Genomic DNA, 22,493 nt, shown 5'->3' on the forward strand with positions numbered 1-22,493 from the left:
TACCGTCATAAAGGTAGGCAGAACTCACAACACACAAGAGATGTGGTCAAGCTTCCATGCATCTTTTATTCCAGTACTTAGCCAACAAACACTATTTTAAACAAAGGAAATCAGGCAACTGGCCAGTGCCCTTGGCACCACCACCCTTAGCCTGGGTTACCGTAAGCCTGGGCTACCATAAAATGACCACTCATCCCATCACACATATGCTTCAAGTTCTATGTTGCCAAACATACTGCAAAATGTAAGCAAATCTCATTTGTTGCATTTCCACTAGTCTCAGTCTTGTCTGTGATTCCATGCTTTTTTGGAATAAAACTAAGGATGAAAAATCTGGGCATGGATAAGGTCAGAATGACTGGGAGACAGCAGGGTGGCTGCATTGTAAACCAGAAATAAATAGAGCAAGCAGCCCTTGAATGACAACAAAGCGTGTCAGTGAAAACAAAAATCTCCTCTTAAAATGTATATTGGTCTCCGTTTAATGCTGGCCTCTTTCAGCAATGTCCAGTTGTTTGGTATGCAATGATTGTTATAAATTGAAACAATATCATGTTATTTTCAATATAATACTATCAATAATCATTCAACAAAAGAAATCAACAGCAAGACTACTCTGCGGTTTCTTAAGCTGATTCACTTGAGTAGACTGAAACAGGATTCGCAATTTTGGAAAACTCTCATTATAATGAATTTAGGCTTGTTTGAAAAAAGGCCATTGAGTAATCAGCATATTATGACAATGTAATTTAAAAAACAAAAATGTGTTCATCAAATCTAAAAACACCCTGATTACATTGAAAGGCTTAATAAAAAATAAATAAAAAAAGAAAATGGCAGCACTGAGGATTTGAATGGGACATTGACAATAAAATACAATTCATCTGATATGTCTTTATTGTCACAGTTAAAATCTGAAGCTTTGCTTTGCTGCTCTCAAAAGTTTCCTGCAGCAATGTTTACCTGCTTGGGGAATAGTGAATGAAAGCTGAACATTCAATTGATATATTTTACAATAAGATTAGGGCATGTGGGCTAGCTACTGTAGATGCTACTAAAAGTATGTCTAATATATGAATGAGAGAAGAATCAAGAATATCAATGCTGTTCTGGAATATGCCTAATGAATAGGAATGAGATTCATTGAATCCCATACTGAATGACACAGAGTAAGTTGTGTTGCCAACATAAATAAACATATTTCAATAAGGTGGTAGCATCATTTGCAGATCTATAAAAGGCCCAGGCCCCAAACCCTTAGAAATCGTTGCACTGCACCTTTGTGACGCTTGTCTTTATCTGCCTACATCCAAATTTGGGTGTAAAATAAATCTGAATTGAATAACTTTAGAAAAAAAAAAAGAAGTAATAACTGACCTCCACCAAACGGGGCCCATATGACTCTGCGAATGGTCTTTACCCAATCCTCCATGTCATTCTGGGTGCTGGCCATAAGAAGGTATGTTTCATGATTGGCTGTCATCCGCTCCCGATCTCCACCTGAGGAACAAAGAGAATGATTACTTAGATCACTTAAGCAGTAATGCCAGATAATAAGATGTGCTCATAAACCTTACTCAGCCAATCAGATTCTAAGTTCACTAGTTATTATCCCACTGGTAGACTGGCACTTTTACCACATTGGAGGCTTAGTTAATTTGATCACTATTTGGATCCCATCGTTAGCATTGTTGGATCAACACAAAATAATTCTGGAGTGTAAACATAACTGGAAACATAACAGCTTAACCTGGGGCTGTGTGCGGGGGAATCAGGAGGACAGCTGAGCCATCTGATAAGGAAATGGCTTTATGTTCATTCACAAACCAAACAAAACAAAATACTACGCAAAACAGAACTGCACTGTATGAAAGCCTCTGCGCTGGAGAACAAGGAGGTCAGTGTGGCCCCATGCTAATCCATAATCTCAGGCAGACATCAATGAGGCTTTCAGATGACAGATTGCGCACAATGAGAGCGGGCGCTGAAAAAGAAACATGGCACACAACAGCCCAGTTGGCGGAAAAGTTCCTTTTGTCAGGAAGTTTGGCTAGCGAGCAAAACCCTTGCCGAAGAGCAGGCCATACCCCCTCATTATTCAGAAAATGAATACCTAGACAATAGGAACTAATCTGAAGCCTATCATCAGAACCAGACAGAGCGTTTCTTGTATTTGCAGCTGTACATAGCATTAAAAAAAAAAAAAAAAAAAAACAGGACATAACAAATTGCAGGTTCAGTACAGTAGATTACTTTAAATGGATACTGGGGCTTTTACATAATGTATGTACTGCAGCCATATCCAAATGAAATGTTGCATTGAGCTATACCTAAATCAGCCTTAATATTACAGAAAGGTGTTGGGGGTAGATTTCTGTCAGCAGTAAATACATGAAACCTTTACATACTGTATAACGTTATGAAACACATGAATGGAAGCAGTACGATTTACAGTTTCTTGAAACTGTACATTTAATCTGAAAAACACAGATTGGTTGTTTTCAACGCAGAGGTTAAAAGAAATAATGTGACTGATAGTTTTCTTTGAAACTGATACCGAGATTAACTAAACTATGTATGGTTCCAGTCCAAGGTATTATGGATGTTGCTATTTCTGACCCTCACAGTAAAACAAACAAGTTTGAATGCTGGAGTTTCTATAACAGTTGCTGTGGCATCCTCAGGAATTTAAATTTGACAGACAAGAGGGCAGACAGATTTTAATCTGTCATCTTCAAAGCATCTTCAAGCGTAGCCTCAGATATCTGCATTTCTGTTCATATTCATCATAATTAATAATTAATTTAAAAAACCCCAAACCATCGGAACATTTTTTAAAATTAAAATAACACTTCATTTTCCTAAACCTTGTATTGATCTATTTAATTGAATTCTTAAATTCTGTATTGGCCAAATGTTTTTGGGGAATTAAAGTCAGGTACCGGATTTAGCTTAAACAAAATGCTAGTAAAACAAATACATCTCATCCACTTTCCTAAGTAAGCCACAATTATACCGACAGTACTTACATGAAGAATACCTTTGGCCCTAAGGTGAGTCGTAATATATATGCTTTTCAACAAGAAAGGTATTCAAGCATCCCATAAGTCTCTGTACTGTACTTGCTATCAACAAATACTCATTAAACGGTTTTTCATTACCATCCAGCCTATAAAAAAATGTAGCTGGCAGAATACTTTGAAACAGAGAGTGGAGCAACAGATGATCAGAAGTCTAGATGACTGAAAATCAAATCTACTACACCATTGTGGCAACTCACAGCTGTTGTGTTCAATCACCTTGCAGTGCTTCAGAAGATAGCTTGTTACATTTATACACAGAATTCTGCCTTTATTTAGTAAATAACTATATCGTGCCAGGTGTAAAAAATGAAATTGCATGTGGTTACCCTGAAAGCCAAGGATGACATGGGAAACAGAAACTTGCTGATATACAGCACTGTCATCGACATACTGTATTGTGCACCGTGTTCTAACAGTTCCCACACACTTATATTACGATTTTCCCACAGTAATATGCCTGCTAAATGAAGCAAAGTTTTATGAAATAAAGACATTTTTGACAAAATCACATTGTTCAATGCTCTTTGATTCTTAACCATATGCTTTCTTCACTCTGAATGTTCATTTAAATAAATTAAAAACTGTTAAGTTTAAAAATGTTTATATTATTCACACACACACTGACGTAGCTTGTTTCTCATGCTGTAAGAGTGGTCACCCTTTCAAAAAATTAGGAGTAAAATCAGACTTTTAAAATATGTGCCACCACTATTTCTTTAAGAGCTGGATTGAAAACACTGCTGCCCAGCAGAGATGCCTTTTGCTTTGAGAAGGGCAACATCCATCTTTTAGAAATCATTAACCTTCCTTGGAAACACGATGACTGACTGAGGCTCTGGTTCCTATTGGCAAGCTTTCACAGCCCGGCTGTTATTTGTAATCTTCATGAACTCCTTCTGTCAAATAAAAAACCAGACACAGCAACAACTGCCTTTATAGCACTAACATTTCTTTCACACAAGGTGTGACTTTACACAGTAAGGGTTAAATAATTTTACACTTAACTACTGTATCGCAGTTTGATGTCACACTCTGTTACCGTCTACTGAAGTGCAATTTAATAGCCTGAATAAGAAAGCAGCATCTTCAATCATTTTAAAAGTACATTCAAAAGAATTGCTTATTTTTACAGGGGATTGTAACAGTGATCATTTGACTGAATTTTCTGGTTGATGCTTTCTGTGTTTTATCTTCTGGGTTATTAAGCTTATGAGACTACATATAAAAGAACATTTTATTACTGTGAATATAGTAACTGATAAGGGACGGTGATACAGCACAAGGATTTTACATTAGTCTCACATATTGCTTGATTTGTTGCTAAATGAAAGTTTGCCATTCAGGTTTTGTCAATACTATTTTTCCCTTAATCACAGTCTTCCTTCATTTAGAGCTGCGGTAAAAATAGATTGATGTTCTGGAATAATTTATTGAGATAATTTGAGTTTTGATGGATCTTCATTAAAACCAATATGTCAGTGTGAAACGTGCTTGTTAAAGAGAGTGCAACATCTTTTTCTTTTTTCATTGAGATATTAACAGCTAATGAGCTAAGATAATAAATACAGCCATGCAAATATAATGTTTTTGTATAAACTAATCGAGGACAACACCATTCTGTTTATTTATTAATTTAACAATTGTATCTTAATCATTAGATCTGTAATTTGAGGGAATTATTGTAGAAGAACATGCATGGAAGGTGTGCTTCAGAACCTGACAGAACTGCCTTAGCAATGCCCAGTAACCAGGGTTTACTGAAATAATAAATCACTACCATTTACCCCTTTACCTTTTATCGAGAGAAAACAGACACAGTCACAGTCCAGCCTGCCCTTTTACTTTTGCCTTTGCTGGGTCCAAAAACTATTTAATGTTAGTGGTTATGAATGGTAATTACACAATACAGACTCTCTCTGTATGTCCTTGTGGTCCACTACTGTGACATAGCTACTGAAAATGGAAAATGGATAGTTTGGAGATTTATAATTACATTTACCCTTGAAAATATATTTCTACCTAATTATTTGCATGTAGTTTTAGCATTTTAGTAGAACTAGCAAATTATTCTTTTCTGATGCATTTTAAATTCTGTAATTATGCTAGGTATTCACTGATGTGCCACAGTCTCATAAAACTGATTAATGATTGCCCTGACAGGAGTAGCAAGTTACTGTCCTAATTAGAGTTTCAATCTCAATCTGTTGCACAAAACATTCTCAAGCAGGTGCTAACCATGTAAAATGAAGGACCTCAACTGTGCGTTCTATTATTACAATAAACGTACCTGCACCAAACCCTGTAACAAGTAAATAATAAACACTGCATGTAACAGCTATTGCTTCTAGTGTAGCTAAAGTCAATATTGCCCTTTAATTGTCTGTAGACAGGATAGATCCTTCCTTCAGTGCACTCAATACTTTGTTTTCAAAGTAAGCATGTAAATAATAATTTTATAAATGGAGACTGTGTGGATGGTCTACCCAGTGTAGGCAGTAAATACACTTCTAAGACATTAAAACCAGGCAAGGCAGATTAGGAGCCAAGCTATTTCAAGATGTTTCTGACTTAAATACAGGTTTAAAAACATGTCATCAATATGTTTGTAACCTTTAGATACAACAGTAGTGTACACATGAGAAATGCAGTCTATTTTCCATATTCCTTGATAGCAAATGTTTCTTTCAAAATCTGAATCATATCTCATATGGGTGCTTATTTTTATGTTAAATAATTCCATCTGATCAAACCATCCTTTCGGTGTCGTTTAGTTGCTCAGTAAAATAGTCTTGTCAATCACGTAGTTGAAGGATTGAAAACACAACCAGTTACTGTGCAAAAGCAAGTGCCTGTTCTAGCTGAACAAAACATTGTCAACAACCTACCCTTTACTACACTGTTACTTTATCAAAGTTCTGCAAACTCAAAACAGCATTTAGATGACATGCTATACTGACCCTCTGCAGGCACTCAAGAAGCTGTCACGTCAGCTGAATGACCACGGGAAGCCCTTCTTTCATGAGCACAAACTCATTACAAAATCACAAGCCACTTTTCAAGTTAAAATTCCAGCACCAGCTGCTAGACAATGGGATTAAAGAGCAGTCGAAGTCCCTCCCCTCCTGACAGTGGGAGGCTGAGTGGCAGCACAACAATGCAGAAGTCACCCACAGAAGCCTGCAATGCAGCTTGCCACGTGCGCACCCGTGTTTAATGATACCTTCAATTAATGTTGCTTACAAGATAAATGTCCTCCACCCTGCCTCCAGGGAATTCAGTTAGGAACACAGACAATATCCAGAGAGGAGAGATATGGTACCAGTGAGGGATAAATGACCTAAATAGGAAAGCTGGTTAAGGATATGTAAATGTAAGTTCATGGCAGCGTTATTTGCAAGCTCTTTAGCTTACTTAGGACTGAATTGTGTTCATTAGAGCTAAGCTTCATAGAGAACCTCTAGACAGTAAACCTGTGGCTACCCCTGGCCAGAGCTGAGGTTCTGAACTCCAATGAGAAATACAGTGTACAAAGTGCTATAAATCAAAGGACCGTGTCTCTTGTACAATATACAAATTAAATTAAATTTGAATACAGTATGAGGCAAATCTATAATAAATATAAAACACAATGGTATAGGCATACATACAAAATTACTGAGCTGTATTGTAATAAATAAACTGTTTAATAAATGTATCGATCAACCTATATATCTATAACATTTTCATGATATATAAACATATATATAGATTATTGATATATAATATATGATATGTATGGTAAATATCCAACTATGTATATAACCTACTATATACATGAAGGAACTATATATATATATGCTATATATATATATATATATATATATATATATATATATATATATATATATATATATATATTATATTTGATTCTAGACTATTGCTGACTTCATGCATGAAAAACTTAAAGCCAGACAGAAATATCTAACTACAGACCAGAGCTTCAATGCTACCTTTTCTATTAAGACAGGCAGGATATGCTGACAAAATCGGTTTGATTGAAATTCCTGTGTAGTCTTTCCTTAGAGGCTTATAGCAGCAACGTAACATTTTTCATGGTTAGTTGTTAGTTTCATTGATGCTAATTATCCAAGCGCTATAAAAACATTTCCTTTGAAAATCATAATTGTGTTAATACGTGTTCTATTGTAAAGAATATGTACAAAGTACCAGGTGACATAATGATTCTGAAATGATTGCCTTTAATGTACGTGGTAACAAATTTACATTTGTTACAAAATTAGTAAAAATGAACTCAGAAAATGACTTTAAGTATTTAAAGAGTGTTGTGGTTGTTTGTTCTATTCTTACATTAACGGTTACATTTTCCTTACGTACATAAAATTAAAAATACTTTCCAAATATTCAACCGAAGAACATTTATTTAAAGTGGATAATGTAAACACAAGACAACAAATTAATTTTAAAAAAACAGTGCAGGCACTCTGCGGGCACGTACAGCAGTTCCTCACAATCCCTAAAATATTGACTGATTAATCCAGCAAAAAAAGTAATAGATCAATCACCTACCATGAAGAGTAAAATACGATTTGAGACCAAGCAGACAATCCACTCAAAATACCAACGTGAATGTTAAGTTTAATTTTGACTTTAGAACCATTAAAAACATTTGTAAATGGTTTCAAATTCGACCGTTACAATAACGTCAGGAAATTGTTTTTCAAACTCTTCTGTTAATATAACGTTGCAATCGGGTCTGGCATTTTCAACGACGACACTGATATACTCTATATGATACTGAATGCTTGTTGTTTTGGTTTTACATATTGGAAACGAAAATCAAATGTTGCTTTACCAATTTTTACTTTGGGGAGTAGTCTGCCATGTGTATTGCCTATATAATAAAGAATACATTTTACATTTTAGAAAGCAGATGGTAACAGTTGGAAGGCATGTTCACTATCATTTTCAACCACAGACTGTTTCAGTGGGAATCCAAAGCCTAGCAGAGATGATTTAGTTCTAGTAGGCCTATAAAATATATAAAATAATAATAATAACCTCTCATACTGTACATAAAAGGAGGATCAAATCAATTTTTTAAAGTTGAACACAAAGCCAAATTATAAAAATAACTGACCCTTCATTAAACCCCTGAACCCCTGACAAAATGCTACATTTAACTTTTTTTTTTGTTGTTGTTGGTTTACAGTAATATACTTGGTAATTGGTGTTTTCATGTAATTTCTAAAAAGAACAACATTATACAGCAACAGTAAGTGTCAAATGCTATGATCTGCAATGAAAGAGGTTAGGGGTTATGTAATTCACAAACATTGTTACAGCTACAAGAATTTTATTCATGGAACTGCATTTCTGTTGTTAACAAGCCAATGTAGTCTTGTAGGGTTCAGATAAAGGACATAACAGTCTATAACATTAAATATACGGATTTTCAAACATACAGCTTCTTAATACCCATAATGCGAGTTAATATTGAACTCTATCTACCAATGCCTTATTCATGCACACACCCAAAATGTTGACCAACATAAATTATTTAAAAAAAAACAAAAAAAAACAAGATGAACAAATGCTGACTGGCTTAGTAATGGGATATGATCCATCACTTAATCATCGTGACTTCATCTTTGGACTTGGCCAGATGGCTGCAAAAAAAGCCTTACTGCTGGTACATATTTGTTCACATTCTCCAAACAGGCCAAGGATTGGCTGGGCCATTGAATCTGGTCTCACCCTGGAACGGTTAGGGAACATTAATGAGGAAGCTGCGACTTGCAGGCTACTAGGACTTGCAGGGTACTGTATTGTTAATGCAATCAGGCTAAAGAAACTATCTAAGTGCTGACATGCGTAGATAAAATGGAAGTGAAAGCACATTAATAATGCAGAACCGAATACCTAACTTTGGCACTGTAAGTGGCTGAGTTTTACAATGTCAGTGTTTATTTTCTAATTGAAATAATTGTAGCTCTCCAAGTCTGATAATGTACAAATGACTCAGCAGAAAAAAGGCTAGGTTTAATTCAAAATGTAATCTTTCTGTTTCCACTGTGTATTCACTTATCAAAGCAAATTGATTTTCAAACTAACTTGAAAATATCATTAGACAGTCAGCTAGGAAGGCATACCAGCATTTAATATATTTTCTTGAGATTGGTGGTGTTGTAAGAGAACAGTTGTATTGCAGACTGCTGAATCTGACGTGCAAGAACCAAATATGAAATCGTTCACATTTCTAAAGTGAAATAAATTGTTTACAGAGTAAAACAAATAATTAGTATTATGCTCTCATACTTACAAGGGAATACTCATTTTTCCAATTCTCTACACATAAAACAAAACTGACAAAATTTAGAGATTAGAGGTTACAAGGCACCTATTTAAATTTCAAATAATTGTGTTAATCCAGGCTTTTCTAATCCCAATTTACATTTTAAACTGCAATTTAGGTTAGCTTCATACAATTTGCAAAACTCTGGGGAAAAAAAGTATGCAAAACTTTGAGGGGCACTTAAGTCCATACATTTTACAGTATTCAAATCTGACCATCCCTACCATCCCTACCCAGTCCAAGAAGAAAAGCATAAAACTACCTAATGACTAAAGAATGTAAATCCAATGAAGGCATTTCCTTGTAACTGATGACCTATCCCCAGGAAATACAAACTATTCCAAACAGTAGCAATAATGTATTTGATTTAAACATACTTTCAGTGAGTATTATCCTTTAAGATTCCTGAAGTCATATGATGTTATTATGTATTTTTAATACCCTTAGAGAAACACTGACACATGGTCCTGTGTGAACTGCTTTTCAGGGATAATCATTCTTCCACTATACGTCCTGTTCAATCCCAGGGATGTTATATAGTTTATTTGTTTTGTACTTCAGATGCTGACTTCATGGCCTGCTCTTTTGTCTGAAGAACTGACAGCTTGAGTTTATTGTCCTTCAACCTCACATTTCACTTATTGAAACCAGGTATCACAGAACTGACTTCAGGATAGGCACAAGTTAAATGATTTTGATGATCCTAGATAAATGACCCATTGTTTAACACAGAAACACACAATTGCTTTTATTAATCATTGATTAAACTGACATATTTACGAGTTAACATACTTATTCTGACACTATCTGCTTTTTTACTCCCTCTGAAGTACCTGGTAAATGAGTAAGCATACCAAAGGCTTGCATTATAACACCATTACATGGACACATTTCTGTTCTTCAAACATCCAAATATGGGGCAGCAGCTGTTAGAGAGCATCTTGAATAAAACAAGGGGGGAGTACTTCAGATGCTGCTAGAAAGACACTGCTATACACAGGATGTATTTTCTTTTTAAATAGTTTTAGAAGTATAAGCATTACATTACTGTATAGAATGTAGTGAAAGTCACTTAAAGCCTGAACTTGTTCATTGGATTCTGAACACATTTACTTACTCAAGTGCATACATAGCAGACAGACAACCAAGCAGAAAATGACAGGGAGGCTACAAAGAACCAAGGAAAGCTTTGCTGCACCCCTTCATAAATACTTTAGGCCTTACCAGTCTTATTCATGTTCTACCAATCATCCATTTCTTTGTTGCTGTACATCACAAGGACATCAAATGTGTTTCAGAACTTTAAACTTCCCTAGTTCTAAATTGGATACATTTCTACTATTATTATTATGATTAATCTTATTAATTTCATTGGCATACTGGACTTTAGTACAAACAACACTTTGACAAAAGAGATACCAACTGGGGGAGTCTGCTATTCGCTGAGCTCACCAGTTACAGTATACGTGTTCCCTAAGGCTTTACACCAAGTTTGCTTCCCTCAATGCACACAACAACACCACTATGGTGAACTTATGTATACCAAAAATGAATAACTTAAACAATAAGAAATAGCTGTTGTGACCTATTTTAAAAAAAGTGCAAACCACATTTTGTAAGAGAAAATAAATAAATAATTGTAATGATATTAAAGGGCAAGAACCAACTTATTGCTACTATTGAAACTTTCCTATCCACCTTTGAAAACCTTTTTCTGTTGCCTTGTTTTACACAGGTCCTTTATCCTTTGCTTCTGAGTATATGGATCACTTGTTTGCCCCAATAAAACCACCTGTTAAGAGAATATTGGTGATTGAAAACATCTCATTCAAACAAAACATTTTATCGATACAGACACTTGGTTTTTGCAGTTAGGTCTGCAGTCTATTATTTACTGACAGTCAAACATGACAAGGATCAATTGGAGGACTTCTAGGGTTTTCGATGTTAAATCTGTCATTATGAAAAACACATAGAGACAAAGAGACTGCACCATTCAAGTTGGTGTTTGTTCATTGGCAGACAGCAGCCCTGGTGAACCTACCAAAGGAGAATGTGGATTTATCTTATCTACATTCCCCTCCACAACACTAGCATATTCTGCAGGCTTATTGACTCCTGTTGTCCACCTTCTGCCAACAATGTGTGACCAGAATTTAGTTTAGCTTTGTCCTAACAACAACTCTGGCCATCTCTTCATTAAGAATATTTAACTAGTTAACTTTGATGGTCTTCGTAAAGGGACCGTGCTGCAATAGCACAAACACTTTTAGCATATCCCTATTGGATAGTGAGTTGACATTTCAAGCTGTTCAATGTACTGCCCTTGAGGTTTGCCAAGTACATTTACATGTCTAAGTATCGGTTTTGCTGGCATGCTTAACAGCCTTCTTATACATCTCTGTAAGCAAGACAAGTTTACTATCTCACAAGAACACAATTACACATTTCGATGGGTAAAAAGAGTGTGGTACTCTATGGTAGTGTCACCAAGGGAACAGTCGTAAATCCCTTCCTTCTGTTTGTTCAGAGCTCTACTGCATGAGGTCTTTCTTACATTTCCATCTGCTGTAGGTACCTTGAAAAGTGTGTCTCATCTCTTTTCAACATGGGTGGGCAGTTTGGTTCTCATTTACTATGTGTAAATAAGACACATGTTTAGCAGCATGTCATGAAAAAGAAAACAAATGGCAGGCCACTGCAGTTAATTAATTCTGGTGGCTAATCAGGCTGCCTACTAAAAGCAAAGCTATTGTATTTAATGCAGAATATAGCTCAGATATCTAGTTTATCTGATACAAATCTGTACAATTACTACACTGAAATGAATTATTATTTTTGCATTACACCAAATGTATTGCAATGGTTTCTTGGTAACTGGCAATGTTACTAGCTAGAGTTTGGGATGTTGTACAATATTTATAACAAATTAATATCATGTACAATTTTATATGTAAAATAAACACTTATTAAGCCATGCTGATCCCAATAGTGTTTGCTAAACACGATCACATGCATTTCTAGTCCCCTGGTCAACCAAACCCTCAGGACAAGTCAAGACATGACAAAACCAAAGTATATAGCTAGAGTTGATTTTACCTTCCAAAAGCTGTGGATGAAATCCTATCACTCCACAGCAGGGAGTGTTTTGAAGAGGCTTTTTCACTATTTCCATGTGCTCAGCAGTCAGTGTCAATGCTTGTTTCAAAACCCTTAGCCAACCAGTCTCTTCCAGGAATGACTGTTAAAGCAAGTGAGTTCCAGTCTCCACAGTCTTCTTGTACTGGAAACAATAGGCCTAACCCCTCAAAAAGTGTAGCATGGCATGGTCCTGCTTGAATGCCTGAAAACTGACTGAGGGATAAGGTTACACCTACTGCTCTCTAATGTAGTCTGAACAATAGAGAGATCGCACAGCTACAGAGTGGCTTTGAAGTGCTGTATTATATCAACTATGTTTGTAGGCCTGAACAAACAGATCACTTTTTTTTTTTTTTTTTTTTACACAGACAAACCACACCCCCATCTCCCAAAAACTGCCCTACTCCCTCTGCTCTTCAATTAGTTTAGTGTTTTGTGGATGAGTGTGGGTGGATCATGTAAATAGTCCAGACCCAATGAGAAACTATCCTCATATGTGGTTGCTAAGGAATAAAAAATAAATAAATGATATATAATATGTGTGTGTGTGTGTGTGTGTGTGTGTGTGTGTGTGTGTGTGTGTGTGCGCGTGTGTGTGTGTGTGTGTGTACAACGTGCCCAGAAGAATTACAAACAAGAATAGGAGAACTACACAAGGCTAGCATCAAAGTGGGTTTGAAAATGAACCTGAAGAAGACTCAAGTCGTGTTCAGTAAATATCCCACTACACAGACAATTGAAGTCAATGGGATCAAGATTGTAGAAGTCAATAACTACGTATACTTAAGATAGCTAGTTTCAGCAACGGAGAACCAAATGTGCGAAATCAGAAGAGCAAAAATATGCTGGAGTGCCTTTGGAAGATTTTGCATGCTTCTGAAAAGGAAACTACCCTTATGCCTCAAGAGGAAAGTCTTCAACCAATGCATGCTGCCAGTGCTAACTTACGAATGCGAAAAATGGAACCTCAATGCAAAAATGAGTCAAGAAGAGGCAAGAAAAGGAAGGAATGGATAAGAGTGCACACAAAAGTATGCAATGTTATTATAAGAGCGAAAAAACTGAAATGGCAGTGGGCCGGACATGTAGCAAGAAGAAAAGACCATTGCTGGACCAAGGGATCCCAAGAGATATAAAATGACCAAGAAGAAGACCTCCAGGTAGATGGCAAGATGAAATTATGAAACACGATGGAGCAACATGGATGAGGGACACAGCAGACAGGCTTCAGTGGAAGAATCTTGGGAAGGCCTTCATCCAGGAATGGATTGAAAAAGGCTGAAGATGATGATGATGACGATATATATATATATATATATATATATATATATATATATATATATATATATATATATATATATATATACACACACACACACACACACACACACACACACACACACACAGTATATACAATAAACACATAAATAAACAAGTGGGGTGTACAACAAATTACTATACACTAGTGCTAAAGAACACACTAACAACAAAAGAAAAAATGCTTTGCCCCATTGACTAACTGCTATTATGCCCTTTATAATAACTATGCCGACAATTGATTTCTCAGTGTTTTTTGGGGGTGGAATAAAACCCCATAGTCTTTTAAAAATACCTTTATAAGAATCTATTCATTATACTTTACCAAGATTTAAAAAAAAATGTGCAATGGATATTCTCTATGACAATATAATATCAATAACTCTAAGTACTCAATCATATTCAGCAATACTACTAAGAAACTTGATAAGAAATGTAGACAATCCTTTTGATGGGATGACTTTTTTCAATGTATTTATATGTTAAAATGTTGTGATTTTATAAGGAGAACAGTAAAGCAGTGTGAACAAGGGCTGCTGTGAGATACCAGAAAAGGTTTAAAGAAGATCAGCCTGTAAAAATAACCTGTTCTTCAAATCTGGCTAAAAGCACATAATGTCTCTGTCAAAGAACACAGAGGTGCAACTTTTCTGTAAAAAACAAACAAACAAAAAAAAACATATTTATTGTACTACTTCTAAGATGTTGCTACTGTAACAAATTCAGAAATGTTGGTGAAACAACGTTGGTAATCTACACCACACATTTCAGCCTCATATACATAAGGTAGTTATAAACTACAATAATTGATATGAACAGAACAATAATTCCTTTTGTAAAAAAAACAAAAAGAAAAGTCAAAAAGAAGGAGAGAGTCTGGAAGAAGACTATGGGACAGAAGGGAATCTGTTGGTCAGCAGATGACAACAGATGAAAGAAATGCCTAAAATACCTAATCCAATGACAATACGAGGTTTCCAATTCACAGGGCACCACACCAAAAAGAGCCACGCATGGGGGAGGTGATCAAAGGGCAACTCTAGAGTGCAAGAGAATGAACCCAATGCACTGAGGACAGGCCAAGTACCTGTGAGGGAAGCAGGTGCTGTGTTGCATTGCAGACTGGATCCATCAACATTTTGGACAGTTTTACTTAACAGATGGAGTTGATGAAGACTTCTGAACTATATATAGCTCTTGTCGGGTCATATTGACAAGGAATGCACTATGAACAGATTCCCACACATCATCCAGGAATTCATTCTTTTACTGATGGCATCCACATATTGTGCCATCAGAATGAAAATCAGTGCAAACCAGGCAAGCAACTATGAGTTTAGGTGCATTCAAATGTGGATTTACATCTTTTCTGATTTATAAAATCACCTGAATCATAATAAAAATCCACATCTCTTCTTTACATTTTCCTGAACCTATATATTATCAGTATCTAGCTACATTTTACTAATCCCTGTTTTACCACCAAATCTTCTCTACTGAATACTGTAAACAGAATAAAGAGCAGCATTAGTACTTGGGAGTGTCTAGAACCATTAGCAATCAAATGTTACTGATGAGAAACTAATAACCTGATTTGTGTTAGGTGGTTTGCATCCAGTTTTTCAGCAGTATAACAGGGTGCTATTTTTATTTATGACTTTTGCAATCAGGGTGTTGGTCTTTTAAGACAATTCAAAAGATTTACAGTACATTTTTTGTTTAGTTTGCATTAACCAGTCAGCTGCTAAGATGTATTCCAGTTACAGTGTCTTAAAAATGAGTTAACAATAACATTCTTCACAGTGAATGTGGATTAGTTTGGCTATTTCAACATTGATGTCATATACAGATGCAGTCTGCATATTCAATGGACATTCAAGGAAGCTACAATAAAAAAGCAGATAAGGAAGAACATACAGCATTGTTCGTGCTGTTATCTAATAAAACATTACCACAGCGAGACAGGTATAAAATCACAAAGTGCATTTTGTGCGTTAAAAAGATAACTTGGCCATATTTACACCAAACAACTCAACCATGGTGAAGCCCATTACAATTTTTATCAGGATATTTATGACCTGCAGCCTTTCAAAATGCCCTCCCAGTTATCATTTTAACAATCATTTTTTGTGAACATTGCCATTTAATCTTTAACCTTTTTTTATTGATCAGGACCCAGTCACTTTGTATTCTTGTACCTTGACATCTCAGACTAGCCAATATCTTCTTTATTATTTCCCACCATGCTCTTTATGACCACACTCCTCCCATATTGCCTAAAACCTTGTTCTTTGTGATTACACAGCTATGACCCTTAGCTTTTAATAAAAATAGTACTCTGAAAATACAACATTCTCTACGTAATCATAACTACATGGTCAACCAGTCTTCAAATATTTATTTGCTTAACAAATTTCTTAAAAAGTACATTTATTTTTCATGGAATCCACATCGTGACCTTTTCTCTTATATGCAGAATTGATTAACATACTACATGTCCCCGGGTGATATAAAATTCACATTACCAGTGTCTGTTCATCCATTGCATGGTGAATAGCAACTTATGCCTATGCATCATAAAAGTATTTTCCAAACTGTCCTTCTAATGGCACACATAATGTGTCAGTACCCAAACAAAGCCTACAGTCATTGAGTAACTTCATCAAATCTGAATGAGTAATATAGCCTTCAGTACCCAAATATAATATGCTAGTATGCATGCAAACAATAAGGTCAACCTCAAAAAACCTCTAATAACAGTGCCCCACTGTCTTTGAAAAGCAAGGTCTGATCAAATTGAACTTCTCAATTCAGTTCCACCACGATGAGTCAGTTTTAGATATGAAAGCTTTTATTGCATTTTAAAGTCTTTCTTTTTTATGCAGGGCTACAAATAGTGACCGGTTCCAGAACAGTGAGTACAGTTAAATATCAGATTTAGGACTACGTTCATATTGCTAGACTGTAATGTTGTTAAGAGTACACAATCAGATTGTCCAAACAAGGCGATGTTGCAAGCTAGGTATTTACTAGTGAATAGGGTGGCTTAATGTTATTACTGCATGTATGTGCACAATATATCAACTCCCCCATTTCACTCCACTGCCACAAAATTCATTTACAGTGCCAAGCCTTTTGTTTTTCAGGGGCACATAAATGTAATTGTCCTTGATACCAGTACATACCACACCATTCACAAAAATCTCAACAGTGTCTGGTTGAGTGAATTGTGCTGTTAACCCATTAAAGAGTAGGTAGCGGGTCTCCGAAAAATATAGCATTCCACGTCCCCCCGTGTTGCTACAACTGTTTAAATAATGTACCTGTCATTTCTCTTTTCATTGTTAACATCCTGACAACCTTTTACACTTAACTTTAAAGTCTGTTTCAAGGCTATTTTCAAAATGGCCACTCTAGTACAATGGGGTTTGAGAACTCACACTGCAGGAAGACAACAAGAAGTGCTCTGTCTTTTCTGTTCTGTATCACATCATGGATCATTACCTGTTTGACAGTGTGGGCAATAATTCTCACACTATCAGTGCACTAGAGTAGAAATTTTGAAAAAAAAAAAAGCCTTTGAAACAGACTTTAAAGCTATGTGTAAAAAGCTGTCAGGATGTTAACAATGAAAAGAAAAATTACATATACGTTATTTAAATATTAGCAACACTTGAGGACATGTAACGCTACATTTTTCAGAACCCCGCTATTTACTCTTTAAAGTGTGTAGTTCCCCATACAGTTATTAAAAGTTTTTATACTTCCTTATCCGGTATTAAATGTTTTCGATACCGGAATATATCTGCTTTTTTATTTTCTTTTTTGCTTCCTGAGCGACTGTACAACAGAGCTTGGAGATGCCGTTGATAACCTACTATTGAAGCAAGTGTGGAAGAAAAATGTCAATTAGGTCCACAGAGTAAAGTGGTGGCACAGATTTCTAAGAGGGCGGGGGCTTGTTTCCTCACAGACAAAACTACCTTCAGGAAGCCCTGCTTTCCTTAACAGGTCCTGCTTTCTATAAAGTGCAGTGCACACATGTCTAATCTATGAAAGAATACACTAATCATTGGCATTCAGTCTATACAGCAAATGTGTGTTTCAACCACCACCCTGAAATAAGAGTTTTGATAGAAAAATGCAACAGAACTGCTTGATTTTTTTTTATTATTTTGTAGATGTATTATGTTGTTTTCCCTAAGGTGGACTCCACCACTGACCAGCACTGGGTGGTTTGCTGGTTTTCATGCAGGATAAGGACATATGGTGCTGGTTATGCTGATACAGGAAGAATACATCTATTAAAAATCCTTTTGCTGTAAAATTCCAAAGTAAACTGTTGTCTGGGATTGTCTATACCTGTTGAGGGCCCAGTAAGAGTGTTGACAATATCTAGTTTCAAATAGCCAACCTGTTTATACTTGTCATTGGGCTGAAGGGGTTAAGCTTTGCCTTCTCCAGAAAATAAAACCAAAAGTCTAGTCAGCTTTGTGCCAGTTAAACAACCTGTGATAAGAAATGCATGAAGTATTGATTTTAGAGCCCTGTGTACATTCTTCAAAAAAATGGCATGGGGTAAATGAATGAATATCTTGAGCAAAAATGCTGAAAAAGTGGGAAAAATGCAACTTGTCACAATATCTACAGACACACTTGGGATATTGTTCTTTTGTTGAGCAGATGTTAAATTCAAGCTGAGATCGAGATCAAGGGAAGAATGTAACTTTGGCTAATGGATGCATTGATTTTCCTTCCTTTATCTGCATTTGTTTGAAGGCCTATGGAGAAAGTCAATCCATACAGTCTCGCATAAACAGCTTATCTGCTTTCCTTTTGCCAATCACTGTAAACACCCAGCTTTAATCTAGTTGTGATCCTCAAAACTCAGCAGGGGTCAAGGGGATTCTGAAGACCATGACACCTGATGCAACCAATGTGCAGGCTTTTTTCCATGTTGGTTATCTTAATGAAAAGCACATGTGTTGTCGTAGGCATTTTTGACACATTTATACATTGTAATATATTTATCTATATTGAAAGATGGACACATAAAAGCAAATTGTTAACTGTATACATCTAATTCCAAGCCAGAATTTAAAGGGTCAAGATTTTATTTATTTTACTATATTTTTCATCAGTACATGGTGTCAAGTGGTAATCTGGCAACACCATGGATACATTTAATTATCAATTACTGTTCAAAAATGAAATCTGAGATGGTAGATGTTTACAGTCAAGGGAACTATTACTGTACAAATTCTCATGGTATAAATCAGACAAAGCTTACAAATCCATCGTTTTGTTAGAAGAGCACAAATGGAATGCAAATTTATTTCCCTTAATACTAATAAATGAAACACATGTTTGATACATTCTCCCACTGTACTGTAAATGTACAAGTGAAGGTATAGAAAACTGCAAGCTAAAAACTCAGAAGGCCATCTACACTGCTTTCAACGTTGTAATCTATCTCCGATTCATTAGCGAGAACTGAAACAATTACAATGATGTGCGGGAATTGATTTTCTAAATTAAAGTCAATACATTTTCCATTTTGCAAGAAGCCTTCTTCCACTTAAGGCTACATACCCACGGACTCATACTGGCACTGCCTTGAAAATAAAACAACGGATCATGTGGCGTTTGTCTTACAGTCAATAGTGTGCTACCACTGCACTGGCAGCTACATTCCAGAAAATTAATACATTAAAACAGTACAGACTTACTAACAGTTCTCTTCAAAACAATATACAATCCCATGGTGATTTTGTAAGTATATTCTACATCTGCATGCCAGGATACTTACTATAACAGTATGATAACATATTCTACTACTTAATTATGAGCATGCATTTGTTACTCTGTGGGGAGGATTGGGGTAGGGTTGGGGGTGGGGTGGAGGTGGGGATAAGCAAAGAGACCATTGTTTGCCTCCAGAGGCATACTTTACCTAAGTGCAGTTTTGTCTCTTAATGTTACAGGAATTCATGGAAAGTTTCAACATAGAAAAGGTTAATGCATTTCAGAAAAGAGGTCAAGGACTTCAGAGTGTAAAACATGCAACAGCATACATTTACTAGCTCTGTGCAACAATTGCCCTGAGAATACAATAGTAGCTGCATGAGTTCAGGAAAGTATTCTATGAGGAATTGTTGAATCATAAACATCATTTTCAATGCTTAGGATCTGTCTTACTGTGCCAATGTATACTGATCTTGCCACATACATACTGTTAAACAAATACATACAAATAAATTCTAGTCACAGGGGAAATACAGTTAAAGTGAGTCAGGGTTAAGTAAAGAAAAGGGATGCAATGCTTCAGTGAGAATGTTTCCTTGTCAGTACTAAAGACTGAAGTCAGCTACTGTTTCTCTGTCTTTTTTCTTTTAGATATCAGTAATTCAATGCACGTGCTTTTAACACGCTGTAACAACATACTTAACATTGGTATCATTAAAATATTTCTCACAATGTACCTATTTCAATCATTTTAATTTGTACTTTACTAACTACCATTAGAAAACTAGAAGTATTGTGCCCATTTAGAATTTACACACACACACACACACACACACACACACACACCTGGAGAAAACACCTTTATGATTTCAATGTATTTCAGTGTACTGCGCTGTGTTAAACTATGTTAATCTTATATTGTTACTTTTCTCTGTAAAGTAACTGTAAATGTAAAGGTTAGGTTCTCAACGTAACCCTGGTTCCCTGAAAGAGAAGACGACCACTACTTACATTGGTATGGGATATTCCTGCTCTTCAGGTAGGTATTGCTGAGCTCTCTATACCAGAGCTGCCGAAAGGCCCCTTACTATGTTGACACACTTGGTCCTGCCTACCAAGGGAATAAAACCATCACTCGCTGGAAGAGCCTCCTCTTTTTCCATCGAACCTGTGAGGGCCAGCGAAGCGACCGAACGAGTGGTGGTCATCTTCTCTTTCAGGGAACCAGGGTTACGGTAAGTAACCTAACGTTCCCTTTCAATTGAAGACGACCACCACTTACATTGGTATGGGATAATGTATACCAAAGCCGTCGCGAGGGAGAAGGAACGGCAGCACATGAGGGACGCACAACACTGCCTAACCCAGAGGTTAGCGGTAAAACTTTACACCTTCAAGGACCCTTGTGCCTACAGAAGCCAAGGCAGGGTGTACCACATTAATCCGGTAGAACCTGGAGAAAGTATGCAGTGTAGCCCAGCTAGCCACAGTACAAATATCAGACATTGAGGCACCTCTGAAGAGGGCCCAACATGTAGCCAACCCTCTAGTGGAGTGTGAGGCTACCCTACCAGGTGGGGGCAAGCTAGCCCCATAGTACACCTTCAAGGTGGAGGGCGATGTTCCAGCATCGAGCAGTTCTTGCAGAAACTGCTAAATGACTGGCATAGGGCAGATAGTGGGGTCATGGTTCCCAGCCAGACACCAAGCTTGAAAGTACTTCCATTTACAGGTATACAAAGACCTAGTGGAGTCTGCCCTAGCTCTCTGAATCGTTTCCACAACCACGTGCCAAACGGCGTGCATACCAGGTACTGTACACTATGTGAACTGCGTACCGTGCGTAATTGCACTAGAGGTGGTGGGCCTGTGCAGCCAGCAGGGTCTACTCAACAGCAGGGATATGTCAAGGCCTAGCCCCGTGGAGGAGAGCGCGGCTGGGAAGGTCACTCAATAACGGGGGTATGGCAAGGCCTATCCCCTAGGAGGACACGTGTATTCACAGGAGAAAGAGAGGGTACACTGTCTACAAGGCCAAACTCACTGAGGTGGCGGGTCTGTGTGGCCTGTAGGGTCTACTTGACAGCGGGGATACGGCAAGGCTCAGCCTCGTGGAGGAGAGCACGGCTGGAAGGTCACTCTACAGAGGGGATACTGCAAGGCCTAGCCCCAAGGAGGACAAGTGTACTCCAGGAAGAAAGTAAAGAGAGAGAGAGTACACTGTTTACAAGGCCCGACTGTGTGGCCAGCAGGGTCTACTCGAAAGCGAGGATACGGCAAGGCCGAGCACCGAGGAGGACACATGTACTCTCAAGAAGAAAAGACAATCATTCGTGGATGACTGCACAGGCAGTCGCTCACATACGACAGACAGATAAAAAAGAGCGGCCTACCACTCAAGCAAGGAGGCCTCTGAAAGACAGAAAGGACTCAATCTTTTAAGTTGTTGATTCCAGGAAAGCGGCAAGCCGGATTTCAGCACAAATGTAGGGGAAATACAACCGACTCGAATCGACTCGAGAAGCTCTTTCCTTATTCACACTCAGCTAGACATAGAGGTCTTACCTTACCGTCTTGAGAGGGAAAAAGAGGAGGATCTTTCTGCGAGTGACGGTTTTATTACAATCGGTAGACGGGACCGTGCGCGTCATCACAGGAAGGGGCCTTTTGGCAGCTATGGTATAGAGAGCTCAGCTATACCTACACGAAGGGCAGGAATATCCCATACCAATGTAAGTGGTGGTCGTCTTCGAATTGAAAGGGAACAAATAGAACTATCCTGTAATAAAACCTAACTCTTAGATATTTTTACATGTCCCGTACTGTTAAATGTACAAGAGATCAACAGGCAGATT

At 37.0% G+C, this 22,493-nt stretch overlaps 1 protein-coding gene across 4 annotated transcripts in view; it reads right to left on the reverse strand.

The window, feature by feature from the left end:
• Positions 1 to 22,493, reverse strand: part of LOC121301606 (rho GTPase-activating protein 24-like) — a 137,943-nt gene that overhangs the window by 21,952 nt on the left and 93,498 nt on the right. For all 4 annotated transcript variants that reach the window (XM_041231170.1, XM_041231161.1, XM_041231153.1 and 1 more), the window contains one exon: positions 1,378 to 1,500. In XM_041231170.1, the coding sequence (XP_041087104.1) occupies positions 1,378 to 1,500 (123 nt within the window). The remainder of the gene's footprint in view (positions 1 to 1,377; positions 1,501 to 22,493) is intronic.

Source organism: Polyodon spathula, chromosome 2 (assembly GCF_017654505.1).
Source record: "Polyodon spathula isolate WHYD16114869_AA chromosome 2, ASM1765450v1, whole genome shotgun sequence".
NCBI lineage: Eukaryota > Metazoa > Chordata > Actinopteri > Acipenseriformes > Polyodontidae > Polyodon > Polyodon spathula.